The 19,666-nt window shown below is 36.1% G+C and overlaps 4 protein-coding genes and 1 non-coding gene across 17 annotated transcripts; 4 read left to right on the top strand and 1 right to left on the bottom strand.

Moving 5' to 3' along the window:
* The first annotated feature begins 2,151 nt into the window (after window positions 1–2,151).
* LOC111800586 (RING-H2 finger protein ATL51-like) lies at window positions 2,152–3,562 on the top strand. Its single transcript, XM_023684353.2, has one exon. It carries the CDS (start codon window positions 2,277–2,279, stop codon window positions 3,390–3,392), a length of 1,116 nt encoding a protein of 371 aa, XP_023540121.2. The 5' UTR covers window positions 2,152–2,276; the 3' UTR covers window positions 3,393–3,562.
* Window positions 3,563–4,740: 1,178 nt separating this feature from the next.
* On the bottom strand, window positions 4,741–7,424 carry LOC111800584 (BTB/POZ domain-containing protein At5g17580). 12 transcript variants are annotated; one of them, XM_087126396.1, is made up of 5 exons: window positions 7,259–7,424; window positions 7,120–7,191; window positions 6,751–7,006; window positions 6,573–6,642; window positions 4,741–6,484 (listed from the first exon to the last, which is right to left on the bottom strand). In XM_087126396.1, exons 3-5 carry the CDS (start codon window positions 6,783–6,785, stop codon window positions 4,880–4,882), a joined length of 1,710 nt encoding a protein of 569 aa, XP_086982522.1. In that variant the 5' UTR covers window positions 6,786–7,006; window positions 7,120–7,191; window positions 7,259–7,424; the 3' UTR covers window positions 4,741–4,879. The 12 variants fall into 12 exon arrangements, with proteins under 12 accessions (XP_086982522.1, XP_023540112.2, XP_023540109.2 ...); XM_023684344.2 differs by having other exon boundaries at window positions 7,129–7,191; XM_023684341.2 differs by having other exon boundaries at window positions 6,751–6,809; window positions 7,129–7,191.
* Window positions 7,425–8,112: 688 nt separating this feature from the next.
* On the top strand, window positions 8,113–10,189 carry LOC111799743 (large ribosomal subunit protein eL43). The gene is made up of 5 exons (XM_023683202.2): window positions 8,113–8,239; window positions 8,724–8,763; window positions 9,058–9,146; window positions 9,756–9,838; window positions 9,931–10,189. The coding sequence occupies exons 1-5, from the start codon at window positions 8,237–8,239 to the stop codon at window positions 9,992–9,994; spliced, it is 279 nt and encodes a 92-aa protein (XP_023538970.1). The 5' UTR covers window positions 8,113–8,236; the 3' UTR covers window positions 9,995–10,189.
* A 1,383-nt stretch (window positions 10,190–11,572) lies between these two features.
* LOC111800754 (uncharacterized protein At1g28695) lies at window positions 11,573–19,192 on the top strand. 2 transcript variants are annotated; one of them, XM_087126524.1, is made up of 4 exons: window positions 11,573–11,935; window positions 12,070–12,156; window positions 17,499–17,888; window positions 18,538–19,192. In XM_087126524.1, exons 1-4 carry the CDS (start codon window positions 11,906–11,908, stop codon window positions 19,033–19,035), a joined length of 1,005 nt encoding a protein of 334 aa, XP_086982650.1. In that variant the 5' UTR covers window positions 11,573–11,905; the 3' UTR covers window positions 19,036–19,192. The 2 variants fall into 2 exon arrangements, with proteins under 2 accessions (XP_086982650.1, XP_023540355.2); XM_023684587.2 differs by lacking the exons at window positions 11,573–11,935; window positions 12,070–12,156 and adding an exon at window positions 17,205–17,375.
* Window positions 11,584–11,745, top strand: LOC111801226 (U1 spliceosomal RNA). Its single transcript, XR_002816101.2, has one exon. It is a non-coding gene; the product is annotated as a U1 spliceosomal RNA (small nuclear RNA).
* Window positions 19,193–19,666: the final 474 nt, after the last annotated feature.

Genomic DNA, 19,666 nt, shown 5'->3' with positions numbered 1-19,666 from the left:
AATCTTAAAATATGAATAAAATAGAAGGAACCAATCTAATTATTTGTTATAATATATAGTTTGATCATTTTTAAACTATAAATAATTAAAATAAATTAGTAATTTAAGTAATATAATTATTTTAAGTTCAATATTTTGTAAATTAATTTTATAAAACCTATATAAAAAAAAATATAATTTATATTTTCTTGGAATTAAATTATCTTCCACATAGGCAAATTTCTGGAAGTCTCCTCTCGTTCAACTACCACACCAATAAAAACTAGCCACGTCACACAATCACGTGATTGCACGTGATGGCTTCCATCTGATATGAGCTTCGGTAGGAAGCCTGTTTTTTTCTTCTTTTTTTTTTCCGAGCTGATATATTTATTTATTATAATGTGACAAAAATGTCTATTAATAATAAAATTTAATATTATAATAATAATACTAATAATATGTGGTGAGATTATCTTTTTATTTAATTGAACTTTTATTTTAATATTAAATTATTTTGTGATTGAGATTTAGAGAGAGAATCAGAGTCACAAAAATCCATAAAATGATTTGATAATAATTGAAGTTTAAAAAATAATATAAAATTAGGTTTCAATAAATGGGGTTATTGGGGATGGATTATTATATTATAATCACCTGAGACAAAATTGTGAAAATATAAAATATATTAATATTTAAATATTTTAAATTATGCTTATAATCTCATGTAAATTAAATATTAATCAATAGAGATGGGGTATAAATAGAGCATGAATTGATAGGAAGAGATTTTTATGGTTCCAATGGGTTTGTCTTACCTAAATTCACCAACTTTTCTTTCTTACACTTACCGCTATTTCGATTGTCGTGTTTGCTCAAATTGTATACCTATACAAGAGTTCAAGTTTCGATTGATGTTTACGGAGTTGATTGTGATTGTCCTTCTCGAAAACGCAAATTTCAGTGGTGTATAATTTATTCAATACTCGGTATAACTCACGCATTCGTGTATAACTCAATGCAGACAGAGTAACATGAATATCTCCGATAGTCAATCTATTTCCATAAAAAATTTGACCCAAAAATTTGATCGAATCAACATCCAATCTGTACGGTTTGAGTTGTTGGGGTTGAAAAATTTACAACCCAACCCACGGTGATATTTATGGAGTTGATTGTCCTCCTCGAAAACCCAAACTTCAATGGTCTATAATTTACTGAGTACTCGGTATAACTAATGCATTAGTGTACAAACTGGTGCAGACGAAGTAACACGAATATCTCCAGAGTAGTCAATCTATTTCCATAAAAAAATTTACTACTCAACACCCAACCTATACGGTTTGAGTTGGGTTATCAACTTATTTGAATTGGGTTGAGTTGTTCGGGTTGAAAATTTTACAACCCAACCCATTGACTCAGAGTTCACCGATATTTGTGGAGTTGATTATCCTTCTCGAAAACATAGATTTTAGTAATCTATAATTTAGAGATTTCACCCATTGACTTAGAGTTCACGGATATTTGGGTTGAGTTGCTCATGCATTCGTGTACAAACCAATGAATATCTCCTATAGTCAGTCTATTTCCATAAAAAATTTGATCAGACTCAACACCCAACTGGTACGGTTTGAGTTGAATTGGGTTGAGTTGTTCGGGTTGAAACATTTACAACCCGGCCCACCGATTCGGAGGTTCACCAAACTTTATGAAACTCACACCAACACTCAAATAAGTTAATAATCCAACTCAAACCGTAGAGGTTGGGTGTTGAGTTATTCGGGTTAAAACATTTACAACCCGACCCACCGACTCGGAGGTTCGCCGAGCTTTATGAAACCCACAACTACACTCATCTTCTTCCCTTCGTCAAAGGAAAATTTGATATCATTTAGCTTTGCGTGAAACCTAAACTCTCACACACAAGGAATTTAGACAAACCAATATTGACAATATCTCTTTGTTGAAGAAGGCATGTTTTTGAAGAACAAGACTTGAAAAAGAGAAAAGTAAAAGGAAAGGACAAGAATTGAAGAGAGAGAAAGAGAGGAGAGAGATAGCTGATATAACAATTTCCAACCTCCTCCTCCAACTTTACTTTCCTTTGCATCCAAGTCCCCCCAATTTTGGTCTCTTTTTCTTCTGCCCTCCACCCCTCAAAACACTCTCTTTCTCTCTCACTCCTCTTCCTTCTCTCTCTCTCTCTCTCTCTCTCTCTCTCTCTCTCTCCTACCACATAAACATATGAAAAAAGAGAGAATAGGGGTACCTGCAAGATCTACGAGTGGTAGAGGAGAATGGGTTCTGTGGGAAACTCAAATCAATGGCAGCCATATGCATACAGGGACTGTTCTTTAGAGATTTGCAGCATATATTGCCCTCAGTGGTGTTACATCATCTTCCCACCACCTCCACCTTTTGGCTATGGAACCAATAGCGATTCTGGCACTGATTTCTCCCCTCTTATCATAGCCATCATTGGAATCTTGGCCAGCGCCTTCATTTTGGTAAGCTACTACACCATCATCTCCAAGTATTGCAGGAACAGAGCTACCACCTCCAACTCCAACATGGAAATGGATGATGAAGAAAATCTTTCTCAAATCCGCCATGAAAACCAGCTCCAAGCTCCTCCTCCTCCGGCAGGCCTGGATGAGGCTCTCATCAAATCTATCACAGTCTGCAAGTACAAAAGAGGAGATGGGTTAGTTGAAGGCACAGATTGCTCAGTTTGTTTGAGTGAGTTTGAAGAAAATGAGAGTTTAAGGCTTCTGCCAAAGTGCAGCCATGCCTTTCATCTTCCTTGTATTGACACATGGCTCAAATCTCACTCAACTTGCCCTCTCTGCCGCTCCAACATCTCACCCATCAATCTTTTCCCACCCCCAACTCAGGAAATTCAAAGAACAGAACATTTAAATTCATATAATTTTCAGTATCAGCACAGAAGCAATGACACAGTAGTTGTTGTGGTGGTTCAAGATTTGCCGGATTTAACAGTCAGCAGCCAAGAAACTGCTGTTTTGGGGCTTGAAAATGATGGTGTTTCTTCCAAGAATCAAAGGCAAAGTTTTGTATCAGATAATCAAGATTCAGAGCCAAGAGACATCATGATTCATCAAATAAGACAAGATAATGCTGTTCAGCCATTTAGAAGGTCAGTTTCCTTGAATTCTTTATCATGGCAAGGGCAGGTTTCTGTTGCTGACATACTGAGAGCCAGTCAAGATAGCGAGGAAGAGGTAGAAGAAGATGAATTACAAATGGGGATTGGATCTTCAAAAGCATTTGTTCAAGAGGATTGCCATTCCAGAGTTTCCAACTTGGAAATGCATAGATCTATCTCAACTGGGAAGCTGGGTTTTACAAATTATGGGAATTGGAAAGGGAAGAGTTGCATCATTCCCAGTTGAAAGTAGATTTACAAACTGTACAAAATTTGAAAAAAGAAATCACTCTTATTTTTGTAATATATTGGTGAAATCACAGAAGAATCCCAGATTTATACCAGATTAGCAAACAAAATGAACTAAATTTGAACAAACATTTCACAATTTACAAGCCTCTTCAAAGAAGTTACTCATGGATCATATTCTGTAAAAGCTTTAGTAAAGAATTCCTCTTTTCTTTTCTTTCCTTTTCTTTTTGGGATATTGCTGAGGGTAACTGATCAGAATTGTCTGAACCAGTTGAGTTCTACACGTTTTTAACTCAAGGAAGTGTGTTTCTGAAGCCTAAGAATTGTCACAATGCTTAGCCATTTTCTACTGTCAATTATGCTCTTTTCACTTTGTTGCGGTATGCAGAGTTGTCAGAATCTATGCAGGACTATCAAATTTCACTTCGTTAAACTTTATTTCAATATTTAAATTTTAAAATTTATGCTCTATACTATTCTTCCATGTGAAGTTTGAGCTTATAAATCAAAACATGTCTCAGCAGAAGTACTGATATCAGATTACTAACATAAAGAAAAGCCATCTAAATCAGACAAAGCTTAAGTACCATATCTATATAATAAGGAAAAAGAAAAGTTGCACAAATTAATAAAGTAAAGAACTAGAAATACAGGCAAACTACATTGCCTAAATCTCAACCTCCATTTCTGAGGCTGAGATTGATGCTTTATCAGATGGGTTAACTCTTGATTAAACCATTTCAACTATAATTTGAAGGAGAAATGGTCTCAAGTTAGGTGCATACCTGTTGACAAATAGCTTACTTTCTCAATATCTCAATGTTTGGAGAATGAAGATGTTGGCCTAAACTTTTCAGATTTTGATTTGAAACCCAGAAGGAGAGAGAGAGAGAGAGAGGTCATACCTTGATTGGCTAAACTGGCGTGCTGAAAGATACATCTCAACTTTGAAAAAGATTGAGGGAATTTTGCTGAAAATGGACCACTGGGTATCCTTCCATCATTGTCACCAGAATTCTGGCCCCTTGCTTGAATATTTATTGATTTTGGAGATACTAAAGGAGGCAAAATATATAATAACAACTCCAATTCTAAGTACCTTTTCCTATATCATTCTACTTCTCCTTTTCACTGAACTATGTGGTGATTGTTTAAGAAATAACCAATAAGATACATGCACTTAGTTATTATCACTGGTATCTCAGTGAAGTGCTCTATGAAGCATCATTCTTATTCTATCAAAAAAACTTCAATAAACTCTGTTCTTTTTGTCGACAATTCCAAATCTGCATGTTGTAAGGTAAATGACATGATGCTGGAAAAGCAAGGTGGCAAAAGAACAGTTACCTTGGGGAAAATTTTGGCTTAATGCCCATAAACTAGGAGATTTATTCACTAAAATAGGGCCATTAGAATGATAATGCAGAAGCATGTAATCGAATAATTACAGAAGAGTTTATGGATGGATCAGTTGTCTGTTAGTCAAGGCCATAGTTTTGGATGAACCTTTTTCTTTTTAACTTGGCAATTGCAGTTGTTCATCTTGTTTATGCAACCAAACTTTCTCTTCATTTCTCTCCACATGCTTGTCTTCTCCTTTTTCACCATGTGGATGCAGCCTTCCTCAATCTCTTTCCTCATCATATGACATTCTTTCTCTAGTTCCATCACCTTGTTGCTCATTTTCTCCATTTCACTTTTTTGTACTCCATCATTTATGGCCAACTCTCTTTCGTCCTTTTCGACCTCGTCCTGTGTCAATCTGTTGTCAGGACCCTGCATCTCCCTCGTGATCGCATCGCGGAGTTGCAATTGCACCAAAAATAGCACTTGGACCACTATCCTTAATGGCAATCGCTGATTCTTGGCTGCGTGTTCACAAGTTTCAGCCGACATCCTATGGTAGTCCAGCCCTCTGCACACTTCTTCTTTTTCAGATTCAGTCAAGTAGCTATGCTTGTCCAGGTATATATCTATAGCCCTGTATATTCCATCGGAGCTCCTATCAGTTCCCATTGATGCTGCACTTGACATTTCAACTAATGAAACAAATGCACTTATCTCCAAATCTCTGTCACTGGCAACCTCAATCAAAAACTCCTCAATGAGTCTCGCCACCGCAGTTAGTCCTTCCATATTTGAGTTATAATCTCTATAGAAGTGCTTTATAATCCGCTTCACGCACTCGATATCGTAATGCATTTCCTTAGCATAGTCTCGAGAAGGTATTAAAAGATCACTTGCTGTAGCTTGATCAAGCTGCTTTCCTATCCTCAACTCGAGTCCATTCCTACAGCCAACATTAGCTTCCAAATGAATGGCAAAACGAAGCATTTCAAACAGTATTGTGCAAGGAAATAGTCCCTTCTGATGAGGCAGTAGCCTCTCCACTGCTTCCATGACTTCCCTCTGATGGTTTGTTTTGCATAGCGACATTTTTTTATCTCCTTTAGCACTGTAAAAAACCCACTTCTTTGCATACTTCAAAAGGGATGCGGCTACAAATCTCGGCGGTACAGCATGCTGGTTCATAGAATGAATGGTTAATTCATATAACGAAAGAGGCAGAATTGTCAAATCCTCCGACTGCCATTCAGAAACAAAGAGCTTTCTTCTTGCACTGGGCTTGTGATGAAACTCGTCATCCTCGCTGAGTTCATCATTTACAAAATTCACAAGCGGTTCACCGAGGAGGTATGGATCATTCACGGCCTTACAAACCAAAGACTCAATACATTCACCAACAAGGCCTGTATCCACTGCCTGTTGTATGATATCTTCTGTTGTAAGAAAAGCCTTAATAGTTTCATTCCAGCTGGGGAGGATTCTCTGTTCAAAGAAGGTAACTGCTTTGCTCAACAGATTATTTGGGCTGTGACTTTCAGTCATCCCCAGATAGAAAGCAAGACATGCTAAAGGAAGCACATTCTCACATGACATTTGCAGTTCAAACCCATGGCAGAACCTTGCAACAAGTTCAAATGTCTTAGGATGAGCTGGTATGTTTCTGAGGAACTGATAGATACTGTCATCGGATTGCTCGTTCAGTATCTCCACGATCTTGGCCGACTTTTCTACTATGATATCCTGTAGAAAAACTATAAAGATAACTAAAAGATCACAGAGATTTGAGCAAAACAAATATGTATCTAAATCCAGACTCCCACATTCTCACCCTTTCCAAAGTAAAGGGCACCCCACGGACATGGAACTGCATATCAATTCTAGATTTAGGCTTAGGCAACCTGCAAATCAGAATCAAGACGAGCGACCATTTCCAAACAACTATATCAGTGCAAAATAAAGAAAACAAAAGGGTTATACAAACGCGTAGAGATTAACGAATTCATTACCAATAGGAGACATCCTTGTCTGATTTGTCTACCATGTTTTGGAGATTCTTAAGTATAATCTATAAAAAGAAGAAAAAGAATAGTAAGTTCTTAAGTTTTTTTCTCTTTCTAGTTTCTATAAATCATAACTTCGTAGTTCAAAATACAGGAATTTCCCTTTCAGGTCACTACAGACGCAATGATTTCCCGAAATTGCAATCGTCATTCTTCCTAATGTCTCGATTGTGAGAACAATACTCGAAATACACTCTACCGGCTTCGACGCAGCGACATTTTGAGAGTTTATGGAATTCAAATCACGATAACGAACAAATTAGCTAGCTATATAAAGGCCTAAATAGAAACATTCAACAGAATGCTGAGGATTACAGCAATTACCGAACCGATTCTTCTTCCTGTGCAACAAATCGCAGCAAGAACTGATGAAAACCACATTGAGAACTGAATCTAAAAAAATCAAAACTCATCCATGAAACGACAATCTGCATTGGATTGAAACAAAACTTACAAATCAAATGTGGACATCTGAAATCTTTGTGTGTATTTGGACTTGGTCATAGAGAGAGAGAGAGAGAGAGAGCGTACAGAACTTGGAATTTTTCAACAGAAGAAGGAAGAGAGAGCAGAGGGGAAGATGAAGCAAAACTATTGGAATTCCGTTGGTTGGAGTGGAGTGGAGTAATTCACTTTGTTTTGTTTTCTTTCAAATTTAAATATTATTTCTTTTTGAATATTTGACATTTAATTATTATTATTATTATTATACTTATACTAGTGGTCTCTCTTAAGCTGTTATAAATGGTATCAGACCTAGACACCGAGGCAGTGTGCTAGCGAGGATGCTGAGCTCTGAATGGAGGTGGACACCAGATGATGTGTCGTCAAAGACACTGATGCCTAAAGGGAGATGGACTGTGAGATCCCATATTGTTATATTAAAAAGAGAGTAGTTTTTTGAACGGCCTCAAAACATGAACAAAAGGCAGCAAACAGTACCGATAACAAACCCATTATTACCGTAAGTTTCTTAATATGTTATATGCATTTTTATTTGGCTAGGCTCAACCCAAAGGTTTTGTGTCATGAATTCGAAACCGAACTGAGCCAGTCAAAGTCAATTTGAAGGTTTTGTCTCATGAACTCGAAACCGAACTGAGTCAGCTTGGGTTCAAAAAAATGAACCCAACCCAACCCAGAATACTAATCCAACCCAACCCTACCCTTATAGTTCGGGTTGGGTTGGTCCAAGTTGTCGGGTTGAATGTACACCTTGATAAGAGCTATATACCCAACTAAGCCAAACAAACCCAAGCTCATGAAAATGGGCTTTAAAACCCGAAACCAAAGGTTGGGCCAGAAACGAATTTAGTATTTCGTCGGGGGCTATATAAACAGCCAGAGAAAAACTAGGGTTTTCCCGCTTGGCCGTTCAGTCTCTGCACCAGCGTCTCTCCAGAGGTGTCCTTGTTGCTCGAAGGTTTCAACAATGGTACTCTATCTCTCTTACGGATTTCATGATTTTCTTTACTACTTTCTTGTTTCTGGAAATTTGAAGTTCTTTTAGAAGGTTCGAAGGTGAGAGATGATGTCTGTAGCCTGTAGGATTAATTTGCGAGGAGAGATTAATGAACTAGAATCAAAACCTTGAGGTTCGTTCTTCTGATAGATGAAACGCTGGGAAGGAAAATAGGTCGCTCTGTGGTAGAGGATAATCAATTCGGTTTCATGGATCTCACGTAGTTAAAACTAGATTTAATCTAGCAATTAGGTTAGATAACTTACGATTATCTGTTTTTCTTTGATTTTGTATATTTTCACTACGGGTCTACTTCCAGTTCTATTCGAAGAGAGAATTAAACATGTCTTGAGAGGACTTCTTTGGGACGATTGTTCACCGAATATATATATATTTATGGTTGTTTTCTGTAGCGATTTCTACCTTGTGCTTATTTTGATTTCCTGTATAATCGCAGACGAAGAGAACCAAGAAGGCTGGCATTGTCGGCAAATACGGTATGTGCTAACATCTTATGCTTTTACTAGCCGTGAAATTTAATCTGTACGCCTTATATTAGAGCAACTGGTGTAAGTTGTGGATTGATAAGAGATTATTGAATGATGATTTCTAAAGAAGAGCCGCCTTCAACAAAGTTGACATATGGCTTGACTAGTTGCGCAATAGTTTTAAATTGATTGGGAGCTTTTCAAGAGCCTCTTGTTCCTCTATCCTTTTCTGTTCACGTTTGTGTACATTATGATATGCTTAGTTATGTTTGTAATTGGTTTATTATCGGTCTTCTGTACCAGGTACCAGATATGGTGCTAGTTTGAGGAAGCAGATTAAGAAGATGGAAGTCAGTCAGCACAGCAAATACTTCTGCGAGTTCTGTGGAAAGGTAAGTTTATTTACTCAGCTTTTACTTTACTGCTATTTGGGTTACAAGTAGTTCCATGCAATGTTTTAAAAGGCCACCTTGAGGTGATATGAGGCGTAAGCCTCAATTTTTGTATGAAAAACATTAGGCAATTCCTAAATTTGTTTGAACAAGAATTACTAAACATATTACTTGTATCAAAACATAAAATATACCCCGTCGATTACCACTTAATTAATAATTCTAAAATGTTATCTTTAACATCTTTAAAGCTTAATTAGTAAATGAAGCAATAGTTCAAATTGTTACCACGGGAACTTTTATATTTTAGAGAATGAGGCAAAATTAGTATTATTTTTCTAATCATCTAGTGTAGAGACTTTAAGCATCGGTGCATTTTCATAGAGGTGCAAGTCCTGAGGCCAAAAGTTAGTCTTCCTTTGAGATAAGCTTTATTATCCTTTTAAAACTTTGGTTCCACAACAATGCTAGAAAACTTTTCCTATTTATAGAAAACTGCTTGCCATCAGTATAACAATTCTCTGAACTTCTGATAAAAGATGACATTTCGGTGGTACTTATTAAATTTCAAGATTCAAATCACTGACTTCTGTCTCAAACTCTTAACAGTATGCCGTGAAGAGGAAGGCTGTTGGGATATGGGGTTGCAAGGACTGTGGAAAGGTGAAAGCCGGAGGTGCCTACACGTTGAAGTGAGTAGATTTAATTGGTTCTTGTTATGCAATGCTATTTGTGCTTTCAAACCCAGTTCAAGGTTTTGATTTTGTTTCTTTGTTTTGGGCAGCACTGCAAGTGCCGTGACCGTTCGGAGCACGATCCGAAGGTTGAGGGAACAGACAGAGAGTTAAGTTTAATTTAGATTTTGTTTTTCTTCTGTCTTCAGTTTAATTTAGTGGTCTGTGATAGTGTAGAGTTTTTTTGGAAGCAATTTGAGTACCCATTTGACTTCGTTTGAAGCTGAGATTCTAGAGCTTTTAAACTATAGCTGCTCTCTGCTCTCTTGGCCACATTATTTTTAATCATTCTGGATTTTGAGACTGCAACATCTTGCTTGCCTTCGAATATGGTTTATTTTTTGGTCGACTGCATCACATCACTATCGTTAGATATTTAAGTGAAAAATGCCTCGGATGTCTACAGAGTGAGTCGGGGAAGTCTTCCTTGTCTCCATCCTTGTCGGGGAATTAGGAAAGTTTTTTTTATCAATAATTTCTATTAAAAACATAAAACATCCTTACGAATCCTATAATATTTTATGAACATACGTTCAATGTTCTAACATGGTTTTTACAGTAGTTCATTTCATCTTCAATAATATTTATTTATTATAATTAAAAAAAAGTATAAATAGGAGATTGGACATGGTTATACACAGACATGTAGGTGTTTTTGAATAGGGAAATGTGCAATTTTGTTGATCTAATTGAAATGTGAAAGAATGTTCTTTATCCTTACCTACAGTGTTAGGATTCAAACTTCATACCACCGTTAATGATTTTTTTTATAATCATATGCCACTAAATCTTACAATTATGCTTACTTTCTTATTTACTTCAATAATTACCTCTCAATTTTTTATTTTGGGTGAATTGCATAAAACTATATAAAATCATTATATTATGCATTCATTACATAATACTTTAAATAAATAAATAAATAAATATTACGTTGGACCATACGCTTGAGATGTTTGTGTTTTTGTACCCCGATTTTGGAACTTAAAAGATCTAGCACCATGAGGAGTATTAGAGCTGAAAGGAGATGCCTTGATCCAATAGAGCCAGAACACCTTGAGAAAGAAAATGGCGCTGATTAGGCATGGAGAGTGTGATTTCCTTCTCAACTGGTCGTAAAGTTAATTCATTATCAATATATATTATGTTAACTTGAATAATTCAAAGGGCTAGATGTGTATATCCAACTCGATAAATTGGAGCAACTCAACCAAAATTATATGGGTTCATGAGTTCGAATTGACTCGGTTCGATTTTGGGTTCATAGGAAAAAAACCTCAGGTTAACCCGAATCGAACAAAACTTATAAAATATATTAAAAAGTTTAGCGTATTCATGAGTCTGTCGGAATAGTAATTTAAACTTAGGAACAATTCTATCCCTAAAAAGTTTATTAAAATTGAATAAATTTTTTAATATAGCATTAATAAATTAGGGATAAATTTATTTATAAACTATAAAAACTAAATCTTTACATTATAAAACCAATTTTTAATTTTGATGCGATTAAATATATATAATCTAAATTATAATAAAATTGGCCGAAGATGCTCTTAGATTCACTCCGAGAGCCTGTTGGGCCCTTCAGAAGGAAAGAGCCCAACGCGCACTCGCATGCACTAAATTCGTCCCACATCGAAAAAGTGTGGGAAGAGGAGAGGTGGGAAGCAGTATATAAAGGAAGGAACTACAACCGATGCAACATACTTACCTGGACGGGGTCAATGGGTGATCAAGAAGACTCATGGCCTAGGTTGGTGACCTCCATTGCACTTAGGAGGGGTGCCCGCCTAAGGTCTGCCCAAAGTGGCAGAGCCTACGTCATAATTTGTGGCAGTGGGGGCCTGCGTTCGCGCGGCCCCTTCCCAATCTTTAGTCCAAGTGCTTCACCAATTCTATTAACTCATACGTTTATGCTCTTCGGTTGGATTGTTTGAACTTTGCTTCGGCGCCGCCGCCACTTCTCCGGCAAGTGCAACGACGGCGGCTACGAAGTCTATTAAATCCGCGACTGTTGGAGATGCCATGCCTTCTCATAACAACACATTTTCGACGGTATGATTCATCCTCTGGATTTTTCATTTTCGCCTGTTTTCTCGGCGTTTTTTAGTTCATCTGAAATTTCGCTTTTGTTTCTCTCTAAGAAAAGAGAATTCTCGGTTTGATTATGATGTGTTTTGTATTGGCAGGATTATGTTCCGACTGTTCTTGGCAATTTCAGCGCCAATGTTTTGGTTAATCGGCAGTTCTTAATTAGGGCTTCAAGGACACTGCTGGTGATTTTCATTTCCTCTGCTTTTGATTATCATGCTTCATTTATTCTGTTTTGTTATTAAATTGTAGCGATTTTCTTTTCTGAGATTTCTATATGTTCATCTGTTTAAGCTTAAACCCTATTAACTCAAATAGCCACTTCCAATGAAGTATGAAAACCTTTAAATCTTGCAAGTGGAGTGACGATTTAGGAAGACTTTAGCAAATTACAAGACAAATGAAGTCTTTAAGATCACAGGATCGAATTGAAACGAAACACAAACTATAATCACCATCGCTCTAAAACTGTAGTTCACCCAAGTTTTCTTGTCATAGATTTTATTTTTGTGTTATCAACAGGTATTGGATTTGGATATCTGAAAAGGTTATACATCAAGGTCTTAGTGGAAATTGAGATGAACTAACTATATTTCAAAGGTTTTCTTCTCAGAATGTGTTCCAAATCTTTCCAGTTTGTAAGCTACTCCATAGATTGTTTCGTTATTGTTCTTCACTTGTTTCTTTTGTCATTGACAATAATCAGTTTAGGTCTTTTTTCCTCCTAAATTTATTGCTATAGTTGGAAGGGAAATCCAGTGGAAAAATAAAGAGCAAGAGTTCTTATTCCGAAGGCACTCGATGACATTGTTGTGACAGCTCAAATCCACCGCTAGTAGATATTGCCCTCTTTGGATTTTTCCTTTCGTGTTTACCCTCAAGGTTTTTGTAATGCGTCTGCTAGGGTGAGGTTTCCACACCCTTATAAAGAATGCTTCGCTCTCCTCTCCAACCGATGTAGGATCTCACAATCCATCCCCCTTCAGAGCCTACCTAGCATCTTCGCTGGCACTCGTTCCTCTCTCCAATCGACGTGGGATCTCACAATTGTCTTATGAAAATATGTGAATGATGGAAAGCTTGATATAGACAATCTTAACTTGCAATCCGAGTGTAGCTCAATTGGTTAAATGCGTATATCCTCGACTAGGAGGTCAAAAGTGCGAATTTCCCCCATTCCCACAAGTTGTTCAACTAAAAAAAAGAGAAGTCAACCATAACTACAAAGCCACTAGAACAATGGTTCCTCTTAAGATCCACAATCATCGAGATTGGAGAAAGATTTTAAACGGAAGCCTCCAAACAAGCCATCACCTGAATAAGAATGCGACTACTAGGGCCCAATCCAAACTTGGGGACACTATGCAAGGAGTGTTAACAATGGCCCCTTGCATAGGCGTCTCTACTATCTTTGCTTGGATCAAACTTTAGTCTTTGGTCCATTTTAAATTGGGTACTCCAATCTTTAATAAAATGATATTGTCACTGTATCAAGTTAAGATAATTTCAACTGTTCAACTAATATGATACCAAAGTGCTGTGTCAATGTTAAAAGGATCCTTTTACTGGTTAAGAAGATCATAACAGCAAAGACCTTTGAGGGCCACCTCCTTGCCTGCTCGTTTCTCTAAAATGTGTATGTCTATTGTTCTGTAATTTCTAGGGGAAGGTTATTCTTGAAGCTCCTACTCGTCCCCCACCCGCCCCTACTCTTGTTCCTCAAATCTGTTCTTTACATTGTGTGATAGTGTTCTGATTGACCGTCCTATTCTGTTGCTTGGGATGGCAGAGCTGAGAGACGGCGAACAATTCCTCTTGGACTATCCTGGGGTCGGATCAACACTTGGAGCTATTTCATTTTCATTTTAATCCCAATTTTTGGTTCTGTTACCCATCAATTAAAACTGCTAGAATATATTGCATTCTCTGTGTTATTCACAATATTCCGTTCTCCAAAGTTTTCCCAAAGTTGGTATGGAAAGCAAGTTTTATTGTCGAGAATTATTGAGAGGAATAGTTCTAGATTGGCTAATTAAGAAGAAGATCATGAGTTTATAAGTAAGGAACACCATCTCCATTGGTATTAGGTCATTTGGAGAAACCAAAAGTAAAATCACGAGAACTTATGCTCAAAGTAGACAATATTATACCCTTGTGGAGAGTCGTAGTTTCTAACATAGTATTAGAGTCATGCCCTTAACTTAGCCATGTTCGAGTGCTCCAGAGAAGGAGCCGAGTCTCGATTAAGGAGAGGTTGTTTGAGCTTCAAGTGTACTTTGTTCGAGGAAAGGATTGTTGAGGATTATTGAGAGGAGTAGTCTCACATTGGCTAATTAAGAGGAAAGATCATGGCTTATTAGATCCATTAGAGCCGTGGCTTATATTGTAACAACCTAAGCCCACCTCCAGTAGATATTGTCCTCTTTAGGCTTTCACTTTCATGTTTCCCCTCAAGGTCTTAAAACGCGTCTGCTAGGAAGAGGTTTCCACACCCTTATAAAGATGCTTTGTTCTCCTTTCCAACCAATGTGGAATCTCACAATCCCTTCAAGGACTCACTTTCTCGCTGGTACACCGTTCGTCTGGCTCTGATACTATTTGTAACAACCCAAGCCCACCGCTAATAGATATTGTCCTCTTTGAACTTTCCCTTTCGGACTTCCCCTTACGATATTAAAATACGTATGTTAGGGAGAGGTTTCCACACCCTTGTAAAGATGCTTTGTTCTCCTCTCCAACCAATGTGGAATCTCACAATCCCTTCAAGGGCTTTCACTTTCTCGCTAGCACACCGTTCGTTTGGCTCTAATACTATTTGTAACAGCCCAAGCCCACCGCTAACAGATATTGTCCTCTTTGAACTTTCCCTTTCGGGCTTCCCCTTACGGTATTAAAATACGTATGTTAGGGAGAGGTTTCCACACCCTTATAAAAAATACTTTGTTCTCCTCTCCAACCGATGTGGGATCTCACAAGTATAAAGTCAAACAAATAGATCGGTTTCTCGATCAATGTAGGAGATGAAGTAAGATTTAAGCTAAAGATTTTTTAATACCATATTCCAAGAACACCATAATATGCTTGTTTTTGTGGACCTATTACTTTTATTGTACATGATTGACTGCATGGATTAGCTCAATGGGACAAGCATTAAGTGAATTTGAAAGCTCTTGTGGTCTTCGGTTCTCAAGGCTGTCTTTGATGCTGCAATTAAGATGGTTCCTCAACCTCCATAATCCAAGAAGCCTAGGAGAAAATATTCCATCTGCAATGCTCTTCGATCAAGTTACTCTCCGCTCCCGTTTATTTAGTCTACTTATATCACTCGGTGTATTTTAACGATTGTCTTATTGTATCTATTGCTGATCATTGATTTCTCTTGTCATCGAGTCTCGAACATAAGGAGAATCCTTCCTACATTTTGAGAAGTTCTTTGAGGAGACTGTCATCACGTGACTAGTGTTTGTGCTAAGTACTCGAATTAGTATCTAATGGTTGTTATGGGCATGTGAATCGTTTAAAATACATCCAACGGTTATTAAAGAGTTGTCACAACGTGGCTTGCCTGATCAAATAACTTTTCATACATTTCCAATCTTTTGATAACAGTTAACACCATTCAATGAGTTTCTCCTTTTGATGTAAACTTTGATTGTCGATCAATCTTGTGAGATCTCACATCGGTTGGAGAGGGGAACTAAACATTCCTTATAAGGGTGTGTAAACCTCTCCATAATAGACGCATTTTAGAACTATGAGGCTGATAGTGATACATAACAAGCCAAAATGGATCGGCTTGAGCTGTTACAAATGATATCAAAGTCAGACACCGGGCGTATGCAGCAAGGACGCTGGGAACAAAGCATTCCTTACAAAGGTACGAAAACTTCTCTCTAATAGACACATTTCCAAACCGTGAACTTAACGACTCAATGGGTCAAAACGGACAATATCTACTAACGGTGGGCTTGAACTGTTATAGATCCTCTCCTATTTCAATTTGTGTTATCAAAATAGTCAACTTAATCCCGAGTGCTTCAAGCTGAAGGAACGAAGGAAATAACAAATCAAACGCCATAATCGAAATAAACTTAATAGAAAATTATATAGAATGATCCATTATAATTGTTTATGAATCCCTACAAAGTTGACTATTAGAATTATTAATCTTTCAAATGCAAAGCCTAGGAAACAAAATTGTGCATTGGAATTAGGGAGGCTTTGAACGAACGACATGTCGGAATCCTCCCTCCCTCTTGCCCAGATCCGTAAACATTGCCATTACAAAGCGTGAAGTGAAAACGTCAACTCCTCCCACTTCAAGCAACCTTAACTATTTATTAAATTTTAAGGGTATATTAATAAAATTATTATGCTCCTTAAACTTTTTTTTTTAAATTTAAAAATATATTTACGATGAAAATAAAATTATTTTTATTTTGCTAAAATTATCGTAAATAATCTCTACCATAAGGCTATATATAAGAGCTTTAGCAGATTATAGGAATTAATTCTAAAATTTAAATTTATAAATATTAAATCCTAATTAAAAAAAAAAAAAAAAAAAGGATCAAATTTACCATTTAACTATTTTCTTATTTATTAAAGCTCCTTTTTAATAAAATATAAAATAAAATTCACGAAATTATGCTATAGTTATTCATCTATTTAACCAAACTTGTAACTATATATTGTTATGTCTTGCACCATCTGATAATTAAAATATATATATATATATATATATATATATATATATATATATATTAATTTATATATGTATATGTATGTATGTATATATTAATTTATTATTATTTTTTTTACTTTACTATAAAAAAAAATAAAAAAAATTGTTCTAAGAAATTAAAATAAAATAAAAGAAATTAGTGATTTAATCGTCACAATTAATTAAGCTAAATTAATAAATACAAAAAACCATAAATTTTGTAATTTATATTAAAAACTTCTATAAATTTTTAAAACTAGAATTTATATTTTTTAACTTTTATAAATAAAAAATAATAAATTATTGCCGTCAATATCTGAACAATGTGTATTTTTTCATTGAAAATTTTAATTTATTTTAAATTTAATTGTATTATTAAAATATTTAAAAATATTTTTTTTAGAGAAAATATAAAATATATTTAAAGGTTGAGAACAAAGCAGCTATTAAGAGTCCATCATCACTCTCCCACTCTGTTCATAAGAGACGAAAAATTTAAGCGAGAGAAGAGACAAAAAAGCGAGAATGGATTTCCCGCCGATGAAACCTCCTCTCATAACTTATGGATTTCTCATACTGTTCTTGATCGCTTCCTTTCTGTTGATCGTCATTGGTCCTTCTTCTAGTTTGAATCCTCTGGTTTTTTTCCCCACGAGCTTCCAATGCCATCGCTCCACTTCAGTACGCTCTCTCACACTCTCTGAAATTATCTAGGGCTCATCCTTGTTCGACTGCATTGAAATGATTTTTTATTACGATCGATAACAATAATCGCAGATGATTTTTGATTTTTTTGATTTTCAGGTTGAATCGCTCGATTCACGAGACGAACTTGATTTGGTGCTGGAGAAGGCGGCGATGGCGAACAGGACAGTCGTAATCGCGGTGATTAATAAAGCGTATGTGGATCAAGACGTGAAAGACGATACTACGATGCTCGATGTGTTTCTTAGTAGCTTTTGGATGGGAGAAGATACTCGACGATTGCTCGATCATCTTCTTCTCGTCGCTGTCGATCAAACAGCGTATGATCGTTGCCGATTTCAGCGGCTGAATTGCTTCAAATTGGAGACGGAAGGCGTCGATTTCGGTGGAGAGAAGCTTTACATGTCTGACGAATTCATCAAAATGATGTGGAGAAGAACTCTGTTCCTTCTTGAAGTTCTCAAACGCGGTTACAGTTTCATTTTCACGGTAATCATTTCATCCTTAATCTAATTTCATCATGACATTATCGATCGACGTTATTCTCGATCGTATAACTTCAATCCATTAACAATGGAGAGAAATCCTGGAGCAATATTCGCTGGATTACTCACTTCGAGCGTGTGTTTAAACCGCCGAATCGAATAGCTCGGGATTGTGACTTTCTTTCGAATCAGAAATTCTTTCAAAATCCACTGATTTTTAGAACACATTTAATTTGATTATTTACTTAAAATATAATTTTAAATACTTCCAAATTTGTTTAATACTTCCAAATTTGTTTATTTTTTTTAATCCAATTTCAATTCTAGACTTCTTTTTTTCATCCATTAGGGATTTTTTTAATCTAATTTTGGTATTTTAGGTGTTTATTATGTTTTTTTGGGTATGATTGATAGATTAACTAAAATCCTATAAAATCTTAAATATTAAACATTTAGAGTCACAACTTTCAATTTTTTTTTATAAAAAAAATTAATATATTTTTTAAAAGAATTACATTGGAACAAAATAATAAATTTACATTTTTTAAATTATTAAATTATTGAATTATTATTATGTTTGAATAATATTTATCTCATAAATGGAAATATTTTTGAATTAAGCTTCTCATATTATTATAATTATTTATGAACAGGACACGGATGTAATGTGGCTGAGGGACCCATTTGGAAAGCTGAGCAAGGATGAAACAGAAGATCTTCAAATAAGCACAGATCACTTCAACGGAAATCCATGGTCCTCCGCCAATCCCATCAACACCGGCTTCTACTTCGTCCGATCCAACAACAGAACCATAGCGCTTTTCGATCAATGGTACTCCATGAAGAACACCACCGCCGGCCAAAAGGAACAGGACGTTCTCTTCAATCTCATCCGTGCCGGCATAATCCGGCGGCTCAATCTCAAGGTCAGGTTTCTCAACACTCTCTTTTTCAGTGGGTTTTGTCAGAAGAGTAGAGATTTCAACCAAGTTACCACTGTCCATGCCAATTGCTGTCGGACCATCGTCGCTAAGATTGGTGATCTTCGGGCCACTCTCGGCGATTGGAAACGATTTAGGAAGTCGACCAATGCGTCGGAGATTTTCTGGTGGTCGGATCACGTTGGATGCAAGAATTCTTGGAGACATTGACGGTATCGACACCAAATGTTATTTATTTTTCTTGTTTTAAGGAAGTTTTAGGACGCTGAGGGTAGGATAAAGGGATTTTGGGTTTGTATGATTACTATTTAACCATATTTGTAGATGAAGACCGTACAAAATTTAATCAAGCTTTGAATTATTAAAATGCAATAAATTTTAATTTCTATAACATTACTTTTTTTCAATAATTTAATGATCAATATTTTATTACCTTTATAACTTGGACGACCATAAAAAAGTGCTGAGAGATTAAAAGAAACTAATCTGTATTAATAACTGAACCTTAAAAAATTGGATACTGTAACCAAACTTCTGAAATGTCTGAATTAAATAATCATTCGTAATTCAGGGTGTTCGAAACATAACATACATACACCAATGTCGAACAATCCTATGTTTTGTGCATATAACGAAACCACTCGAAACGAACCAAATTTCACCCAGAAGAGGTTCATGCAACGAACTCTATTTCAATTGTTCAAAATAAACATAATATTTACATACATACATCAGCCTACAGATACAAATAAAGCGATGCCAACACAAAAGAAAAAACTTATAGCTTCGAACGATCTCGGTGCTGCCAAAACCAAAGCGATGCAACCTCATGCTTAACTAC

The sequence above is a fragment of the Cucurbita pepo genome, chromosome 8, assembly GCF_057944985.1.
Source record: "Cucurbita pepo subsp. pepo isolate OVF chromosome 8, ASM5794498v1, whole genome shotgun sequence".
NCBI lineage: Eukaryota > Viridiplantae > Streptophyta > Magnoliopsida > Cucurbitales > Cucurbitaceae > Cucurbita > Cucurbita pepo.
This window is presented reverse-complemented; position numbering and strand designations above follow the sequence as displayed.

Bases quoted from the DNA above. Each gene is read 5' to 3' on its own strand.
- LOC111800586 (XM_023684353.2), top strand. From the start codon at position 2,277: ATGGGTTCTGTGGGAAACTCAAATCAATGGCAGCCATATGCATACAGG.
- LOC111800584 (XM_023684341.2), bottom strand. From the start codon at position 7,185: ATGTGGTTTTCATCAGTTCTTGCTGCGATTTGTTGCACAGGAAGAAGA. The intron at 6,810-7,128 runs GTAATTGCTGTA...TTCTTTTTATAG, and splicing joins CAGGAAGAAGAATCGGTTCG to ATTATACTTAAGAATCTCCA. The intron at 6,643-6,750 runs GTAATGAATTCG...TCTGATTTGCAG, and splicing joins GACAAGGATGTCTCCTATTG to GTTGCCTAAGCCTAAATCTA.
- LOC111799743 (XM_023683202.2), top strand. The intron at 8,764-9,057 runs GTATGTGCTAAC...CTTCTGTACCAG, and splicing joins TGGCATTGTCGGCAAATACG to GTACCAGATATGGTGCTAGT. The intron at 9,839-9,930 runs GTGAGTAGATTT...TGTTTTGGGCAG, and splicing joins GGAGGTGCCTACACGTTGAA to CACTGCAAGTGCCGTGACCG.
- LOC111800754 (XM_023684587.2), top strand. From the start codon at position 17,220: ATGGATTTCCCGCCGATGAAACCTCCTCTCATAACTTATGGATTTCTC. The intron at 17,376-17,498 runs GTACGCTCTCTC...TTTGATTTTCAG, and splicing joins AATGCCATCGCTCCACTTCA to GTTGAATCGCTCGATTCACG. The intron at 17,889-18,537 runs GTAATCATTTCA...ATTTATGAACAG, and splicing joins GTTACAGTTTCATTTTCACG to GACACGGATGTAATGTGGCT.